General features: G+C 36.9%; 2 protein-coding genes across 4 annotated transcripts in view; one reads left to right on the forward strand and one right to left on the reverse strand.

The window, feature by feature from the left end:
• The first annotated feature begins 496 nt into the window (after positions 1–496).
• Positions 497–7,418, forward strand: Tsr (Cofilin/actin-depolymerizing factor homolog tsr). The gene is made up of 3 exons (XM_072899713.1): positions 497–821; positions 6,180–6,422; positions 6,720–7,418. Exons 1-3 carry the CDS (start codon positions 819–821, stop codon positions 6,918–6,920), a joined length of 447 nt encoding a protein of 148 aa, XP_072755814.1. The 5' UTR covers positions 497–818; the 3' UTR covers positions 6,921–7,418.
• The window catches only part of LOC140669673 (limbic system-associated membrane protein), a 40,565-nt gene continuing 29,285 nt past the window's right edge, over positions 6,855–18,134 (reverse strand). The window contains exons 1-10 of one of the 3 annotated variants that reach the window (XM_072899705.1): positions 15,663–15,845; positions 13,840–14,072; positions 13,126–13,338; positions 12,711–12,832; positions 12,311–12,452; positions 11,040–11,137; positions 9,266–9,568; positions 8,438–8,630; positions 8,265–8,324; positions 6,855–8,134 (exon numbers count right to left, since the gene is read on the reverse strand). In XM_072899705.1, the coding sequence (XP_072755806.1) occupies positions 7,995–8,134; positions 8,265–8,324; positions 8,438–8,630; positions 9,266–9,568; positions 11,040–11,137; positions 12,311–12,452; positions 12,711–12,832; positions 13,126–13,338; positions 13,840–13,918 (1,350 nt within the window). In that variant the 5' untranslated portion in view covers positions 13,919–14,072; positions 15,663–15,845 and the 3' untranslated portion in view covers positions 6,855–7,994. Of the gene's footprint in view, positions 8,135–8,264; positions 8,325–8,437; positions 8,631–9,265; positions 9,569–11,039; positions 11,138–12,310; positions 12,453–12,710; positions 12,833–13,125; positions 13,339–13,839; positions 14,073–15,662; positions 15,846–18,134 lie in introns of those variants that run through there. The other 2 variants (XM_072899704.1, XM_072899706.1) reach the window with 2 other exon arrangements.

Raw genomic sequence — 18,134 nt, forward strand, 5'->3', positions numbered from 1 at the left:
CACCGGCCAATCGAGACGCGTTTCGGAACATCTCGGGCGGACTCGGCGCGCAGTCGCGACTCGCGACGCGTATGCGCGTGACAGATCGTTGGCACGCCGCTGCCCATATAAGGCAATTTCCCTACGTCCCTAACGGCGATTGGGCCGCGCGACTGGCACGTCTCGCGTCAATGACTAATTCCTCCCGAAACCTCCTCCACGCGATTCCCGCGAATCGATTTCGCGTACAAGATAGAGGGTACGATGCGGCGACCGGTCCGCGGCGCCGGCTGTCGATCGATTCCCATTATATTCGTCGCGATCTCCTTGTTCGTATCGTAGACGAGCCGACGTGCACGATCGGGTCGCGATTAATCTCGCGTGTAACGCGCGAGCCGCTCTCGTTTAATTTATTCGTCCACGTGCCGCGAAATCGGCCGGCGCGTATTCGCGTGATTTCGAAAAGACGGCAAAGATTCGCGCGATTTTTTTCGTTGCTTATTATCAAGTAAAACGCGTGTACGCAACCGCGAGTTTTTGACGGCGCTTGACGGGGCGCGGGCACTCGACGCGGACCAATCAGCGACGCCGGCCACGGCGGCGCTGCGCGCGCAGGCGTAGGGATACAGGATTCGCGGAGAGGAAAGAGCCGGCTGGTCGCGAGAGAGGAGCCTCCCTTCCCGTTCGCCCGTGAGCCAGCCGCCAGCCGCGCGACCCCTTCGACTGGACACCGCGCCGCTATCCAGTTCCACCACGGCCGAGATACTTCGGGAAAGTGTTGGTTAAAGAGTGCCCGTTCACGTGACTCTGCCCACCGGCTACACGGCTTCCTACGGAAAATGGTAAATATCAGCCGGCCGCGCCGTCGCGATATTAAGACTATCGAGAGAGGATCGAGTAAGTGAGAGAGAAAGAGAAAGAGCGAACGAACGAGCGAGCGAGCGAGCGAGCACGTCGCGTAAACGCCAACAGCGACGCGAATTCGGGCGAGGCCGATCGTCCGGCACACGGCGACTTTTTTTGTGGTTATGGCCGCAGCAGACGCGCCGGTCGGTCGGCCATTTCTGGGGCCTCCAAGCCCTCGAGGTCCGGCAAGCCGGAGTCTCGCCGGATACGCCTCACTTTCTCGGCAACAGCGACCGGATGAATTTCGCATCGTCGTGGCGTTTCGCGTATTCCTCTTCTCTCCTCGTCCCCCTCCCCTCCCTTCCCCTCTTCTCTCCTCTCTCCGCTCCGCTCTTCCTCTTCCACCGCGCGCGGACGGATTCCGCGACGACGGATCCTGCCGTCGTTTCCAGGAAGCGTATGATTCACTTCCACACGGTCGGCATGCCGACCGCGACTCGACGACTCGAGGCGATTCCTCGCGACCAGCGTCATCGGCGTGAGATCGCGCTTTTGTACGTGGATACGTACCTACGCGACGACTCGCTCGTCTTCTCCGTCTTTCTCGCTATATATTCGTATAGTATTTCGCTCTTTCTCTCTCTCTCTCTCTTTTTCGATCGCCGTCTCTGTCGCCTCTCCTCTTCCTTTGCCTTTCCGAGCGGTGCGCTCGATCGTAATCGGTGTAATTTCGACGAGTTCAATCTCTCAATACGTGGCTATGGAGAGATAAGTACGTACCTTACGCCATGATCGTTATATATTTGCGTTATCGTGAGAGCGCGATGGAAACTTGAGGCCGTTTTTATAAATATCGATTATAAAATTAACGCGCGATTCGGCTCCGTCTCCTTTTAATCCATCTGTCTTTTACCGGGAGATTTTTATTGCTCAAATTACAATTTATTCCGGTGCAATAGAAGTTGATGTATACGTCCAAGTCTCTGTTTATCAAAAATATTTCAAGATTTTTTTTTTTTTTTTTTTTTTCAAACGTCGCGACCAAGATTGTCTCAATAACATGACATAAAAGGTAATGACTTGCTGCGGAAGAATGCTAACAATTCGATTCGTCATAACTATAATCGTTAACGTCGTTTACAATACTCTGATACACACAGACAATTGAAGCGATAATATATATTTATCTGCTCTTCTCTCTTTTTATTATCTTTGTATTATTACGAAAAAAGCTGCATGACTGTGCGTCTGGTTAGGTCGAGGATATCGCCTGTACGCCAATCTCGGATTAATATTTATCACATGGTGCTGTATTACGAGATTAACTTAAATTTAAGCAATTTTTTTTATTAAAAAAAAATAGTAAATTTATTTCCAGATGAATTATGAGAATAATTGAATTTGTTTTTCTATATAAATATATAATTGTTGTCTTTTCTCGAAATATTTCTAGTAAGTACACTTGAATTTTTGTCAAAGTGTCTTTACCAAAAAGCGAATAATATGCATTGCGCAACAGAAACGTGAACTGCACGTTCATTTTGACAAACACTCACTAGACGCCATTCGACGAGTGACTACTGTACAGAGAGAAAGAGAGAGAGAGAGAGAGAGAGAGAGAGAGAGAGAGAGAGAACTGTAGATACTTCCCCTCAGCTACCAGCGTCGCTACTTGGGTTCTACGTTCAATTGTAAAAGCATTATACATAAATTCCGGTTTGAACTTTTTTTTTCTTTTTTTAAAGAATGCATTTGAAAGTAAAGTTTCTCTCGTATAAATTTATTTAAATTAATTTTTTGTACATGCACTTTTTTGAAGAAAAAGATTTTAGTTATGCGTTGCTCTAGATTTTTTTTTTAGATAATAAAATTCGAGTGAGAAAATTTCGAGGTGATTTGACAAATTGTTTGTAGAACTGTAATCGCTATCGAAATCTGTCATTTTTATTCACGTAAAAAAAAAAAGAAAAAAAAAAAAAAAAGAAAGTGTCGCGTATTTATTTCAGTCAACGCTTTAAATCACGTCTCGTTTCCGACTATTTTATTTATATTCGAATTTATTTGTTTCTGTCCCACAAACTCCAGTCCACACCTCACGCATTTTGATTATTTATTTTCCTCAAAGTTTATATTGCAAAAATTTACGGTGACAAGATAATATCAATTTCCATTATCGGTAAGAGATTAAATCTGTTCTCGGTTGCATCATGTTACATTTGTTGCATCTGAGATGAATGTACACACAGATATATGGAGGGAGGGAAGGAGGGAGATATTCTTGCAGATATCAATTTCTATTATCCTAACACCATATTCTATTTTATCGTCTTATATTACTATAATCTATCTTAATCGCATCGCGATCTACGAAAGATATCACAAGAGCATGAAGCGAATCAAATTTTGATTTTATCGAACTAATTTTATGTAATACGAATTAATATATTAGAATATACTACATAACAAAGAAAATGATTCGACAAGAATTCCATTTGATAAGAGAATAAGACTGTTGTAATATTTAACAAAAATTAATTTCCTTATTATTAAATAATATTTATATTATATTTTTTATTACTATATTAAATAATATTATTTATATTTATTATTTACAACATTTAAAGTTTGCGTTTTGAAAATTATCCTTTGTCAGTACCCATGAATACTGCTGTTTTGTTATTATATTATTAAAATATTTATGACAGATTGAGCTGTTCTTTCGCGTATTTTCTTGTAAAATCAAATCTATGAACTGTGACTGATGTAACGAGAGAGAAAAAGAGAAAGAGTGAGCGCGAAATGGAAAAATAACGAAGCGACCGATGACAATGGAACATGCACTTTATTATTGCGAAAAGCCGCAATATCACGCATAAATACAGCGATGGTCACGTTCCTTTATCAAAACCACTTGCGACTCACACGGTGTATAAATAAAACCATGACTCGCGTACTGCAGAGGAGACGCGCGCGCTATCGGATCACCGTTACGACCATGCGATCCCCCATCCGTGCGATTAAGCACGACCTTAACCCTCTCGCAAATATGCATTCTTTTGCCAACGATCCTCCTACGTAAGAATGTACATGTTCGCAAAACGATGACGCTATGGCACGTCGCGTAACGTGGTAATGTCAAGGAAGGATCTATTTTTCGAATCACTACGCGATTCATCGGAATAAACGTTGGAAACTTTATTTATATCGGACTCTTGCGGCGGACACGTGCTTTTGACAATAATAATAATAATAATAATAATAATAATAATAATAATAATAATAATGTTCTGCATTTTCTGAAATAAATGTAAATGTGTGAGTGTTAAATTGCACGTTTTGCAAAAAGCTTGACGAAGAAATGTATAATATTAAAATGTACATAAGTACTTGTGTACAAGATAACAACTTGTGATAAATATTTAAATTTGTTTCATTAATATTTAATGAATTCCTTTTAATTTTGGGGATTTTATTTTAATCGTCTCTCTCTTTCTCTACTTTTATACTTATTCGCGCATCCTCGGAAACGAAGAGAAGAACCCCGGGCTCTCTTTTCAAAACTGTCCCCTTTTTCCGATCTGCTAACTCCCCTTGAGTGTCCCCTCGTTCCTTGCCGCGCCTCGAAGATGACAGTGAACTAGAAAGAAAAGCGATGCACACAGTAGCGCGGAGAGCAGTCTGTCGTAAAGTGAAGAAAGAGAGAGGGAAAAATTCAATGAGCCTGTAAGGAGGTCGGTTATTTTCTTGCAGGCTAGCGACTCTCGAAGTTCACTGACGTCTTTTACGTCCGGCAGTCGGTTAATTAACTTCTTTCGCCTTTATGACGGTCTTTCACGGAAAGACTGTAGTATTTATCGCGTCGTTCCTTGAAATGATGCGCGACGTTAAAATTTAATCGGCGAGAGATATTTTTTTTTTTTTTTTTTGTTAATTTTTATAGTTAAATATTTTCGTTCACTCTCTCGTAAATCTAAACATTTTCCTATGCATTATTTTCTCAAAGTACTGCAGAAAGTACAGCTGCAACGATGTAGATTCATTCTTCGAGACATTAGATCAAATCCCTTCAACTAGGGCCTTGCTTATGAATCATCTTCCGTGACCTTGTACGCGGCTTGTGTTCGAGAAGGGTACAACACGCCCCAGAACAGGGAGTTGCCCCCTCATCCCTTAAACCGGCATCCCTTGTCGCCGCCCCGTTAGGATATCGACCCAGAAGTTGCATCCTCTGCGTTCGTTGGCCGCTCTCCAACTGTCGCGTTTAACGTGGGACCCTTCGAAACTGATTCGAATTTTATCTTTAATCGTGTAGAACGAGCGATGATAGATTAATATTAGTATCGATTATGTATTTTTCACAAAACCAAAAATATCACTTGACAATTAAATCAGCCAGGAAATCTTGCGTTTGAGTATAACTTTTAAGAATCTTTATTTTTAATTAATAATAGTAAAGTTTATTCATCTATAGACAAATTCTTCAGAAAATGTAGGTATCATCCACATACGTGACGTGATAGTCCAAGCGACGTAATCCTTTGAAAATTTCACCTTCACGCATCTGCAAAAGTAATCTGTACTGAGATCAAATTAAAAAAGTGCTCAGGATAAATAATATATATAATTTTATAATTTTTAAATAAAATAAAAATAAATTATATATTTTTTAAATAAAATAACGTTTTTAAAATTGAAAATTTTTTATACAAGATTTGAAGAATGATAAAAGTATCTTCGTTCCGTCGAAGACATTTCTCATTACCGATCGTATTTCATCAATTTCCACGGCGCGAAAAGGAAAGATGATCGGCTAAAAGTTCGTAGCGCGCGACACGTGCCCGAGAGCCAGGGGATAACTTTAGAAGTGGATCGCTAGATCTCTTTTAGCATTGCGATTCGCGCGTGGGAAGAATTTATTTTGGTAGCGAGTGTCCCCCACACGCGCGTATTTTGTACTCGCGAAATAAGCTTAAACGGCCCGACTGACAGGGTAACGCTTAATGCCGGCACATTGTATCGATGGACGTAAAATGTCTTGCTGTCAATCAGAATCTGGGTAACCGTCGCTCAATAAAATCAGTCGAAAGTTGCTAAAAAATTTATGCAACTTTTCATACAACGTCGTTTGCCACGAAATTCGTCGAACAATAAATCTATCATTATACATTCAGCCTGTTTCGTGATATAAACTGGAATAAGATATTAGATTTTTCTTTAAATCAATTATTATTTTACATTAATGTAAAATAAATTTATATAAAATAAGAATGGATCAACTAATAATTCAGCGTAATCATTCATCTCGTTTTTCATTCTCAGCACCCAGTAATTTATATCCGTCAATGTTTTACTAGGCATCTGGAGTAACAGTCGCAGACGTTTGCAAGACAACGTACGAAGAGATAAAGAAAGACAAAAAACACCGATATGTGATCTTCTTCATCAAAGACGAAAGGCAGATAGATGTCGAAGTCATCGGACCTCGCGACGCGGCTTACGACGCCTTCCTCGAGGATCTGCAGAAGGGTGGCAGCGGGGAGTGCCGTTATGGCTTGTTCGATTTTGAATATACTCATCAATGTCAGGGTACTTCTGAGGTAATTACATTATCATTTTTTTAAATGTATTTTATTCTCTACAATATATATTTTTAAGAATTGGAGGAAGGAATCATTCTCAAGCTTAAAATGTGTTATCTTTTCCAAATTTCAATTCTCTTGGAAATGAAGCTTTGCGCGAAAAGATTTTATTCGATTTTTTATTTAATTTTGCAAAGGAAGAATCATTTTCATTTGTACACTACGTTTCCTGATTCATTTTGCATACTAATAATCTTTGACAGCCGAAAAAATGTTTTTAGAAATATATTATTTTGCATTATTCTTCCTTTACAGGCATCCAAGAAACAGAAATTGTTCTTAATGTCGTGGTGTCCCGACACGGCCAAGGTTAAGAAGAAGATGTTGTATTCGAGTTCCTTCGATGCTTTGAAAAAGTCATTGGTGGGCGTGCAAAAGTACATACAAGCGACGGATCTATCGGAGGCCTCCGAAGAGGCTGTTGAGGAGAAACTTCGAGCTACCGACAGGAATTAGGAGTATTCCAATAAATCGCAAAATCTATTATGAAATAAGAGAAAGAAAATCAAGTGGAATACGATACATTGTGAATTAACTTCCCAGAACAGACAAAAAGAAAAAAAGGAAAAAAAAAGAAAAACAGTAATGCTCTATACTGTCGTTGCATCGAGGGTTCACATTTTTACACATTTTTCACTTTTAAAGGAGACCGATTATCAAGTATTTTGCGCTACATATGTTAGTCACCAGGGGAATGTAAGCATTATTAATAGCAAAAATGAACAGGAATGAGAAAAGAAGGATAAACAAGGGGACATCCCCATTCATACCGCGGATGTTGTGTGAATCTGTCTGATATAATATTAATATTATACTATTATTATATAATTATAAGATAATTGTACAAGAATACAAAACAATTTACAACCAGTCAAGCAGTAAGGATGAAATTATTATACTTCTTTTTCTCACAGACTGTATAACATTTAAATTAAATTCATTTCATTATGACTCCTCGCTATGTCCTGTTAATAAAACCCATTACATTTCCAATATTTCCGCACACGAAATTGAAACAGACTGGAAGAGATGTGATAGAAAATAAAAAATACGAAAAAAAATTAATTGATAATGCAGATTTAAATTTCTTTTTATGGCGCTCACCGGGACAAATTCTGCACAAGGTAAAGTTCTTCCAACTGATTCAACTGACGGTACGACTTGGTCTTCAAATGGTAAAAAAGTATTATAGATTCTGTCCCGAGATATATAGTAGAATTTATTGACGAATTCACCTTGTTTATAAAAATTGCTTAAAATCCTATTAATATTTTTGGATTTAATTACTTTAATTACATAAATTATTAAAAAAGAAGATAAAAATTTATATGTCAAATTTTTACATTACATTATTTTTTAGAGTAAACTCACAGTAACTATATGCGTATGAAGGGTGCAGGAATATTTTTTGTTAATGAAAAAGACTCGATGATGCGATTAGCATGCGTGACTGATAATGACAATTTACACAAATAATTATATAAATTACAACAATCTGTTTTATATTTTTTTCGCATTTTGTACAAACATTTAAAATCTGCTGTCAAGTGTTATAATTAAAGTACACAGCATACTTAGCATCAACGATAATGTTTTCACTCGATGATACATTGATCCATTTACATCCGTTGCCAAAGGATAATGCTGTGACATGGAAGCAAGTTGTATACCTATAAGCAAATATCAATTGTACAACTATAACTTTTATTTCTCCTAAGATTTCTTTTTTTATTGTCATCTTAAGAAACAAGTAGTTTTAACGCCAAGTAAGAAAAATTTAAGGTAAATCGTTATATTCACCCGTTATCCTGTTTTGCTCATCATCATCATCAGTCTGGGAATTTTCGCTGGAATCGATAGCTATAAAATAAGACGCGATATATTTTTACGTGCGATCCGAGTTTCTTCTTATCACGATCGGTGCATCATGGCCGAAAATATGACAGAAGAAGCAACTTATCTTTATTACTCACAAGCTCCTTCGGTGTGGAAGCGCAGTATTGCTGAGGGATGGCTCCATCCGTAGCGAGTTCTGGACAAAACTACTGCCTCGTAATGGGTCGCCGTGTCCAAGCCTGTCAGATTGAAGGAATGAACGTGCACTGGGCTGGCAGCGTTGTTGTCACCGGGTATATACAATCTGTGCCATTTGCCGTTAGCATCTCTCTGCGAGAACATAAAAATAGTTATATAACGCCTGGTTGCTGTGGGAAATTGGGTTGCTTTCAAGAAAACGTAACATCGAAGATACGTAACGTGAAAACCTGTCAAATACTTTGTTACTTCAAACTGATATAGCATGGAGTCATTTTTAAAAAAGGATTTTTTAACTATAAAAGAGAATTATCTTCCCTTCGCTCGTCATAATAAAACAACCAATATTTTTTGTGTCTTAATAATTTTCCAACATTATTTTGCATTTTTTTCTCTTTGCTCATTATTTTTTGCCCATCTTATCACAAGATTATAATTAAAATAAGAAATTATACAGATTTCACAATCAATATTGTTACGTGATGGAAGATTGTAATAAAATAACGCTATCGCAAGACGTTGCCTTTTATTCAATATTTCTCCACGACCGCCCCTTGCATGTACGGTAGCCATCAGAATCGTAACGTGAGTAACTCACGAATCCACGAAATGGATCCCATGTCGCCTTATTTCGAGGAGAGACGAGACGAGACGAGACGAGATTTCTCCTCCATTTATCTTACGCTGACTTTCTCGAGATTTCCTCGCGAAGGACTATTATTATTAATTCATGATTTCAAACTATTTTTAAAACAAAATTGTATCACCTTATATTTACGAAACCAAAACTGATATTCGATGATGGGACTGTAACTGTCGACCTCCCAGATGAAGTTATACGATGTCTTGGACGTGCTGCGCGACTCTTTCTTGAAGATTGCCGGATTTGCGATCTCCGATAGTTCAATCATTTTTTCAGTGATTCCTAGAGAATTTGATCCTCTGCAGACATAGGAACCGTAATCACTTATCTTTACATTCCTTATCACCAGACTATGATCGTTCCCAGAGTCATGTCTCACTATTCGCGATGTGTATGTCAATGTTTCGTTTTTGAAATACCAATCAACCTAAAGAAAAAAATTAAGATTAATAAGAAAAATGATGGAATATATGTGAAAATTCCTGTAGTTTATAATATATAACATTAATATTTATTATATGTAATTATTGTTTTAAAAAGATAACCGATGAACTCGCCAGATTAACTGTCGAAAGCGATAATATAATTCTTCTGGTTTGTTCTCTTTTTTCTTTTTGCGAAAAAATAAAAAAAGAGTGCCGTAAGTCACGTCCCCCACGAATCGATTTGTCACGTGCGACTGGCTTTAAGGGATCACGGTGAGAAATTGCTTGGCAGGCGGGGCGGTTTCATTTAGTTACTGAGCGTGAAGAACTCGTTGAAATCTAAAAAACGATTCCCAGGGCGTACGACAGAAAAATATTTTGTATTTATATTGAACGGCGAGATCCAATCGCCAAAGTTGTCATCGTATCATACATCGTTCCCTCCGTTATCAAATGATATGAGAGAGAGAGAGAGAGAGACAGAATTTTAATCGTATATATAACAAAGATTTTAATAAGAGTCCTTGTTTTCGGAGCACGGAATTTATTTTTACGATATGCGCAGGACCTGTATCGCGGGGCTCCCTTTTTATCTCTCAAAGTAGTTTAGGGGTTAATGAGGGTGCCGAGATTATTCGACCGAGACGACTAATCGCGCGGATAGAATTTTTCATTGGCCTTGCGCAAGGGAGGCGAATCATCTACTTATTTTCGCAGAAATAAATTCCTTTCGCGGGCTCATCTATTTTATTCTAATTCCAGAGTATCTACTCCCTGAAAAGACATGGAATATTATCAGGAAATTTTCATGGAATTTATTGGAACTCGGAAAAAAGTTTTAAAATTTTTTAAATCTCTCTTTAATAATTGCTTTTATATCGTAATTGACAAATAAATTGTGTTTAAAAATATATTAATTCAATGTTTTAAAAACAAAGTATTGAATATGCATTACATGTTCTTCATTGTAATTTTTAGTGACAAAAAAATTAAAATGTTTATCTTATTCATTTTTTTCTTTCAACTTCATATTATATTTATATTTGCAAATCTAGCACTTGAAACTAAAGTGGTTTTTTTTTTTTTTTTATTTTTTCTTCATATAAGTGGAAAACATTAGAAAACAGGTACAACAAGAAAAAGTTGCTCTACAGAAAGTTGCATGAAAAAATCTTTAAAATATTCTCTTAGGGATTAGATTAGGGAAATTTTTTTACACGTTCCGAGCAGACCCTCTCATTGATATTTAAAAGTAGCGTTTTAAAATACACGGGAAACATAGCGACAGCACATCCCTCACGCCCAGAAGTCTCCGATATAAACTCGTTCCTCGCGCTTGCAAAGTTAATTAAAAGTCCGACTACGAATCGTCGTGGCGCGTACTCGCGCAAATTGTCGCATTAATCGTTGTTCGAACTGTTAATTAACGAGACGGCAGTCGCGACGTCTTTTGGAGAAAGGCATTAGTTTTACCTTCGCCTCGGGCCAGGCAATCGCCGTGCAATCCAGCTGTACTCGTATTCCCGGAAACGCGTGCACCCACGGCTTCTTCACATAGATTTCCGGTTTGTCTGCACAACAATTTTCATTTTTTATAGATGTTTAATACCGAATATTCAAAGAGATCAACGAAAGATTGTCAACAAGAATTAATGTTTTAATTTTGACATTTGCTTCGAGCTAATAGTATTTAATTATTCAATCAAAACATCGCGTTTCATTAAAAATATGTTTTTGAAACGCACATGTAACACTTGTTTTCGTATCACAAAAGTAGATTGTTAATACAGGTCACGAAGATGGTCGATTAATGTCTGCAAAACACTCGTAGCAAGTGTACGTATGTACATACGAACATAATTGACTCGCTTATGCGTTTGATTGGAATATCAAAGAGGCAATCTGTAGCAATTTCTTAACTTAATTACGCCTAGCTATATGTACATAACCGAGGATAGTGTGTCTAATTTACATGATTGTTTCAATTGTAAATAAAGTTACAATCAATCGCGTAGATAAGGTAAACTCGGGTAAGATAGCCACAGTTTTTTTTCAAATGCAAAAAACATACTTTTATTTTTTAATAGTGTTTGACATATTATCTTATGAAGCTTAAATTACGTAATATTATCGAAATTAAAAGGAAAATATTTCATAGAAATTTTATATTATCAAAATGGTACAACATAAGCATTGGCCATCTTACTCAACTTTTAAGCAAAAGATGGCCATAATATTTATAAAAAAATAGTAAAGACGAAAATAAACATTATAGGCCATATAACAATAACTTACATATTTTTGTAATATGTCAAACGTCGATAGCTTAACGGTAATTTTATTATTCGACGATATAACAGTTTTTAGTGGACGAATGAAAAACTTTGCAGGTAGTAAAAAAAGATTCACAATATCGTTATTTCGAATAACGTACGCGCATAAACTATTGTAAATATCGATTATCTTTGATAGTGACTAAAACAGCGCACTATGTAGCGATTATTGAAAAAATTACAGCCTACGGCCATCTTTTCCGTATGGGCATCATACCCTAGTTCACCCTACACGTTTGATACGATATCGTGAAGCTGCTATTACGAAATGAAGAAACATAGGAAATTTAAGAATTAATAAAGGGAGGGAAAAAAAAAGTAGCAGTAAGAATAGCATAGAGAGCAAAACACAATATTACAAAGGGATCAGCGCAAGGAAAGATGGGGATATAAATGTACACGATGACTCACATCTAATACGTAGGTCTATATGCGCAACGGCAGGATCGCTGACTTCATTAGTGGCGACGCAGGTATATCTGCCGGAACAATTGCGGTTATCAGCAAGAAAAGTCAAGTTTGATCTTTCATCCCGCAATGCCATTTCTTTGCCCTAGAAGGAAGAAAAGAAGAAGGAGCAAAAGATGCACGTTGCTCTTTATCACAAGAGTATACACATGTAATCCACTTTAATTGACTTATTGTTCGCGCGAAGCATCTCTATATTTTTTTTTTTTTTTTTTTTGGGTGTATTTCCTCTCTCTCTTCCCCTCGACATCCGTCAAACATTTTTCATCCTTTACGTTAAGCGAATCGTCTAATATCATTGGCATTGTATATCGAATAAGCCAGGGAGAGAGTATCGATTTACCTCCATCTTCCAACTTATGACGGGGGTCGGTACACCCTTCGCTTTGCATTGCATGTGCACCTCCTCTCCGAGATTAACCTCCAGCTCTCCGGACTCCGGTATAGTCTTTACGCTTGGTGGATCTGAACGAATAGAGCGAGAAAGGACAAATACATTTACCATATATAACAACTTTACGTTACTCGTACGAAATTGAGATCTTTGCTTGGACAGAGACGCGGGTGAAGCAGTCGAGTGGAGAAACGATTCTGAATAAACGCTGAAGGAAGATGGATGGATTCGCAAACACGGAAACGAATCCTTTCAACGGGACAAGTCGTACAGAAGAAGAAGAATTCTTTTGGGATATCATACTCTAGAGAAGGGGACGCTTATCTCGACACACATCTGTGGCCACTATTATAATCGTACTTACACATTACTTCGATCTCGTGTACTTGCGTAACGTGTCCCCAGGGAGACGGCCGAATCACCTGGCACACATATTCACCGCTATCCTCCCGCTGCACGTTTAGCACCTGCAGGCTACCGTTCTTGTATATTAGAATTCTTTCGGGAGGCCAAACTGGTTCCAAACTGTCGGCCAGAAGGTGCCCCTCTCGCCACCATCTTATTCTAGTTTGCGCGCCTACACGAGCAGAAATAACAAGCTTTTCTACCCGCTTCAACAAACCCCACTCGTCATCCGGAAAAACTGACATTTGAACTCGACACACGTAACACGGTTATTACTTGCTAACGAGGATGGAAGAAAGTAGTTTGCAAACCTCAGAAAGAAAGTTTGTACTTTCTGCTCCCGAGCTTGTACCAGAGAAGAAAAAAAAAATAGAAACATGTGCAATAATGAGTAAATGTTTTTGCTTTAATATAAAGTGCTTCAACAAGACTCATGACGAATCATTCATAATGCTCTTTCGGCGAGACGAGACACATAGTGATAAGTAGACTGGAAATATTCTTCCTCTTTATTCCGATTTTGTACGCTCGTATAGATAAAAATAACGATGTTTTCAAAAAAAAAAACAAAATGATAAAAAACGATGTGTTTCGTTATCGCGAGACTGAGATTGTAGTTTAAACGTGTCGAGTAATTTTATAAGTGGTAGTAATTTCACCCTATTGTTTGTACATGTGTGTATACGTGTCGACTTGACATCTTGTGATGAGAAAACTCTGGTGCCAGATGGGAAAGAAGTATTATCAATCATTTCGAGAGAAGACAAAAAGACGCAGGATAATCGATCGTTAATAATGGCATACCCTGATCTTCCACATAGCAGGGCAATAAAACTGTATCATTTTCATAGGTTTTTATTGTCGTCGGGTAGCTTCGAAAGTCGCTGCTCGTTGTAGCATACGTCTCTGTAAAAAAAAAAAAAAAAAAAAAAAAATACATACAATATATAACATGTAGATGTCTACGTAAATTTGCAATCACTCAAAAAAATATTTTGCCAATGTAGATAGATTTCTAGATGTCTCAATTAAAATTTATCGCTTACTTTTTGTATCTGTTAGAATATTGTTTGTCACGTAGAGAATTTAAAGCAGCGATATTCTAGAAAATTTAAATGCCATTGCTAAATATTAATCACAAATTTAATTGTCCTTGACAATAGGCCTTAAAGATAGGCGTCGCAGAAAAATTTTCCGTCTAAATTACGCTAATAATACGGATATAAATTCTGTCTCTGTCGTTTTTAAATTAATCAAGTGCAAAATATATGCAGTATCACAGTATTTGCTAATAATTTATCTGTTTCAGTTAATTTTGTACACCTAGAAAATTTTTGTTCAAGTTGCAAGATCATTTTTTTTTTTTTTTTGAGTGACATAATTATAATAATTACAATAAAATGAAAACTAATCGTTGTTCAACAATATTGCTCGCAACGCAAAATATTCGTCCTGTGTTTTTTTCCTACTATTTCTTATATATTTCTCCTGCATTTTTCATTCAACATAAAAATGCTCGAATTATTTCGTATGCGTGACCGCGCGAAATTTCTTTAAAGCATATGAAATGCACGCGCAAAAGTCCTCTCTTTTCTTGTCTGATCGATTACTACATGACGTTACTACAATGCCGCGTGGCCTGCATAACGCACAACCTTCGCTTAGGTCGTGCGAAAACAAAACTGCAGTGCGCGATTATGCCTTCGCTCACGCACTCGCGGAAACTCGTCGAGGCGAACGGAATCGATTGCCGAAGTTGCGTGTGCCAGAGTAAGCGAGCGATAAGGTAGAATTTTATGTATATACCTCCGACCCGAGTGGGTTTTCCTTCTCAAAGAGGATCGATTCACACATACGGAAATACGGCTACAATTATGCCGCCTTATATACGGGAGATATTTCAGTCCGATTACGGTACTGTTTCGATTACGAGAACTAGGTTGCTCGGAGTATATTCCTTCTTATCTCGCAACGATTATCTAAAGTGAGAAAACAATAAAATGGATCAATCATTCGCAAATGACGCGCGAGACCGTTCTGGTGAGAAAAAAAGCCTTTTAAGAAATTAAATTTTTTTTTTATATCCCACATCTCTCTTAAACACATACCTATAATATTTCCAATTAATATTTCTCCTCGCGTAAATTTGATGCGCGCTTTCTGGTACGTATCTCTAACGACTTGCACGCGTTATCAAGAAAGTGATGATAGTTGAAACGAACAAAAAAAAAAAAAAAAAAAAAAAAAAGAAAAAGAAAGAAACGCACCGTCTAAATTTCTTTCATCAATTTATTGTCTTCCGAAATATCTTTATTTCGAATAGATGCTTGTATAAACATGATAAAACGCAACAGTCTCGAAAATAAAGTTTCAAAATTCTGACAATTTTTCCTCTCTGACACGATACCAATATTATTTCCATATTTCAAGATGATACGCGTATAGAATCGCAATATACACATGTGCATTTGTTATAATATATTTCGCATACATTACCTATCGCACATATATAAAATATCCAAAAAAAGCTCAGCATTCCTTTTGTAATTATATACGCGTTACACTGAAAATAGGACATTCGTATTAAAATTACACTGAAAAAATATTCGGCTTTTCTTTTCACACACGTGGACCCCTCGGTCTTTCACGAAACACTGATCTTGCTTCAAGATGTGATTCGTGTCTTGTATGATCTTAACACACACACACGCACACACACACACACATACACACACATATCATCTCTCATAATTATGCCCAGTTGTCCGTTACACAACTTGAAGCTTAAAGAGGTACTCATGTCGCAAACAATCGACCAACAGCAACTAATGTTTTTGATCAATAATAAATTTTATTTTCACAATACATAGAATATTTTCATCTTTGTGTTGCAATTAATTAATTATTAATTAAGTAAAAAAAAATAATTAACGACCATTTCTAAAGAATATGTGAATAAATAAATTGCACGTATTATGTATACGTTAGTTAAATTTAAATTAATTCCATTTTAAATATTTTTAACAAAGGAATTGTTGAAGAAAAAATTGTATGAAGGAAAAAAATTGTACGGGAAGATTTTAGATGATATTTTACGCTGACTGACGTCTTCTCAGATGAAGATTCAAGATTGAATTGAGAACCGCCGTCTATTCTATTGCAAAACCGCCGCTACTATAGGGGCAGAGGGTGTCCACCCACGAACACCAAAGGCATTCTTCTATAATTTGTTCAATTTACGCACAGACACGCACCGTATAGAGCAATTCACCAGAGTTATCCATTAGATTGTTAATCCAATAAGCGATTCGCCGCTCTGACGTTTCTTAGATCATTGCGACGTCTTTCTTACGTCTTCCCTCTCTCTAGGAATATATTTTAAACAAAAAAAAAAAAAAAAAAAAAAACACAGAGAAAAATGACGACAAATCGATCGCTTTAAATAATTCCGCTATGATTCTTTTATTTTTATGTTGTAAGTTTGGATAATTTCTACTATTATACAATTAATTTCATCTTTAATTTACATATTTAATATTATTCTACATATATAAGTATCTTTGTGCTGGCGCAGAGAAATATTCTTATCCATTCTTATCCATTATTGCCGAATTATTTTCCGAATAATCTGTTTAGCAGACGCAAGTAGCAATGAACGTTTAACATTTTATCGCTGGCTTTCAACTTTTTCGATGGGGATACCTATTTACAATTCAAAAATCGGTATACTTTATACAACGCTACGAAACTTTTCTGCATAAACGAGTTGATCTTTTTTACAGGTGTCTACCGTCTCTCGCGCCTTAAATTTATTCGATCAGCTTTGACTTTCCTCGCTTGCAAATGAAAGAAGTGAACTAAATGGCGGCTCGTTGCATAAATAATTATATTATAATTATAATATATTTATGCGCGTGTATTATACAATATACTAAATATTATAGTATATTTATGCGCGTGTATTATATAGTATACTAAATAAATTGTATTACATACATTATATAATGAAAACAATCGCTAAATTAAAAACTGTAGGGAAAACTAATTCAAATAGACAACCTTAACGTAAATCTTATCTCATCAAACTTATTGCATGTATAAAAAAAACACATTACTTACAATTTTATTTGACACATTTTTCATTATATTATTTAGAGTAGACAGGATGACGTCTCGCGCGACTAATTAGGGGTTTCGAAAAATATATAGGATGTGTATTATATAGAGTATACTAAATATTATAAATAAATATTGCATACATTATACAGTGAAAACAATCGCTAAATTAAAAACTGTAGGGAAAACTAATTCAAATAGACAACCTTAACGTAAATCTTATCTCATCAAACTTATTGCATGTATAAAAAAAAACACATTACTTACAATTTTATTTGACACTTTTCATTATATTATTTAGAGTAGACAGGATGACATCTCGCGCGACTAATTAGGGATTTGGAAAAATATATAGGACGATATTGGCTGTATCGTACATTGTCGATCCTTATGAATGGCCAAGTCTTTCCAGTTTCAAACCGGGACAAAGGACGAGAAAGAGAGGATTCAGGAGGATGAAGATGCCGCGAGAGAGGAAGGTAATCCTCCTCGAGCTACGCGCGCGCGTGGTCGTGCAAATCTATGTGAATATACTTAATCCAAGTCGAGATGAAGACGTTCTAAAATGGTTCTCAATTATCTGATGCATCCATTAAAGCGTCGACGAAAATCCTCTTAAATGGATTTTTAAAGGAATCCTGCCAGGATCGAGCCAAGAGAGCTTTCGGCGAGATCCGAGTCATGACAGATCATCGATATATTTCTCGCTTGACAGAGTCGTCTCTTGATTGGCTTATTTAACCATATTTACGTTGCGGATATACTTTCCGATACTTTCAAGTATCACGTTGAAGTTTTATCGTGATTTATTCGAGCAAAAATCTCTCGCAAAGTATACAGGATGTTACGAAA

Source organism: Anoplolepis gracilipes, chromosome 9 (assembly GCF_047496725.1).
Source record: "Anoplolepis gracilipes chromosome 9, ASM4749672v1, whole genome shotgun sequence".
NCBI classification, from domain to species: domain Eukaryota; kingdom Metazoa; phylum Arthropoda; class Insecta; order Hymenoptera; family Formicidae; genus Anoplolepis; species Anoplolepis gracilipes.

Coding starts and splice junctions, on each gene's coding strand:
- Tsr (XM_072899713.1), top strand. Junction 6,423..6,719: donor AATGTCAGGGTACTTCTGAG/GTAATTACATTA, acceptor CTTCCTTTACAG/GCATCCAAGAAACAGAAATT.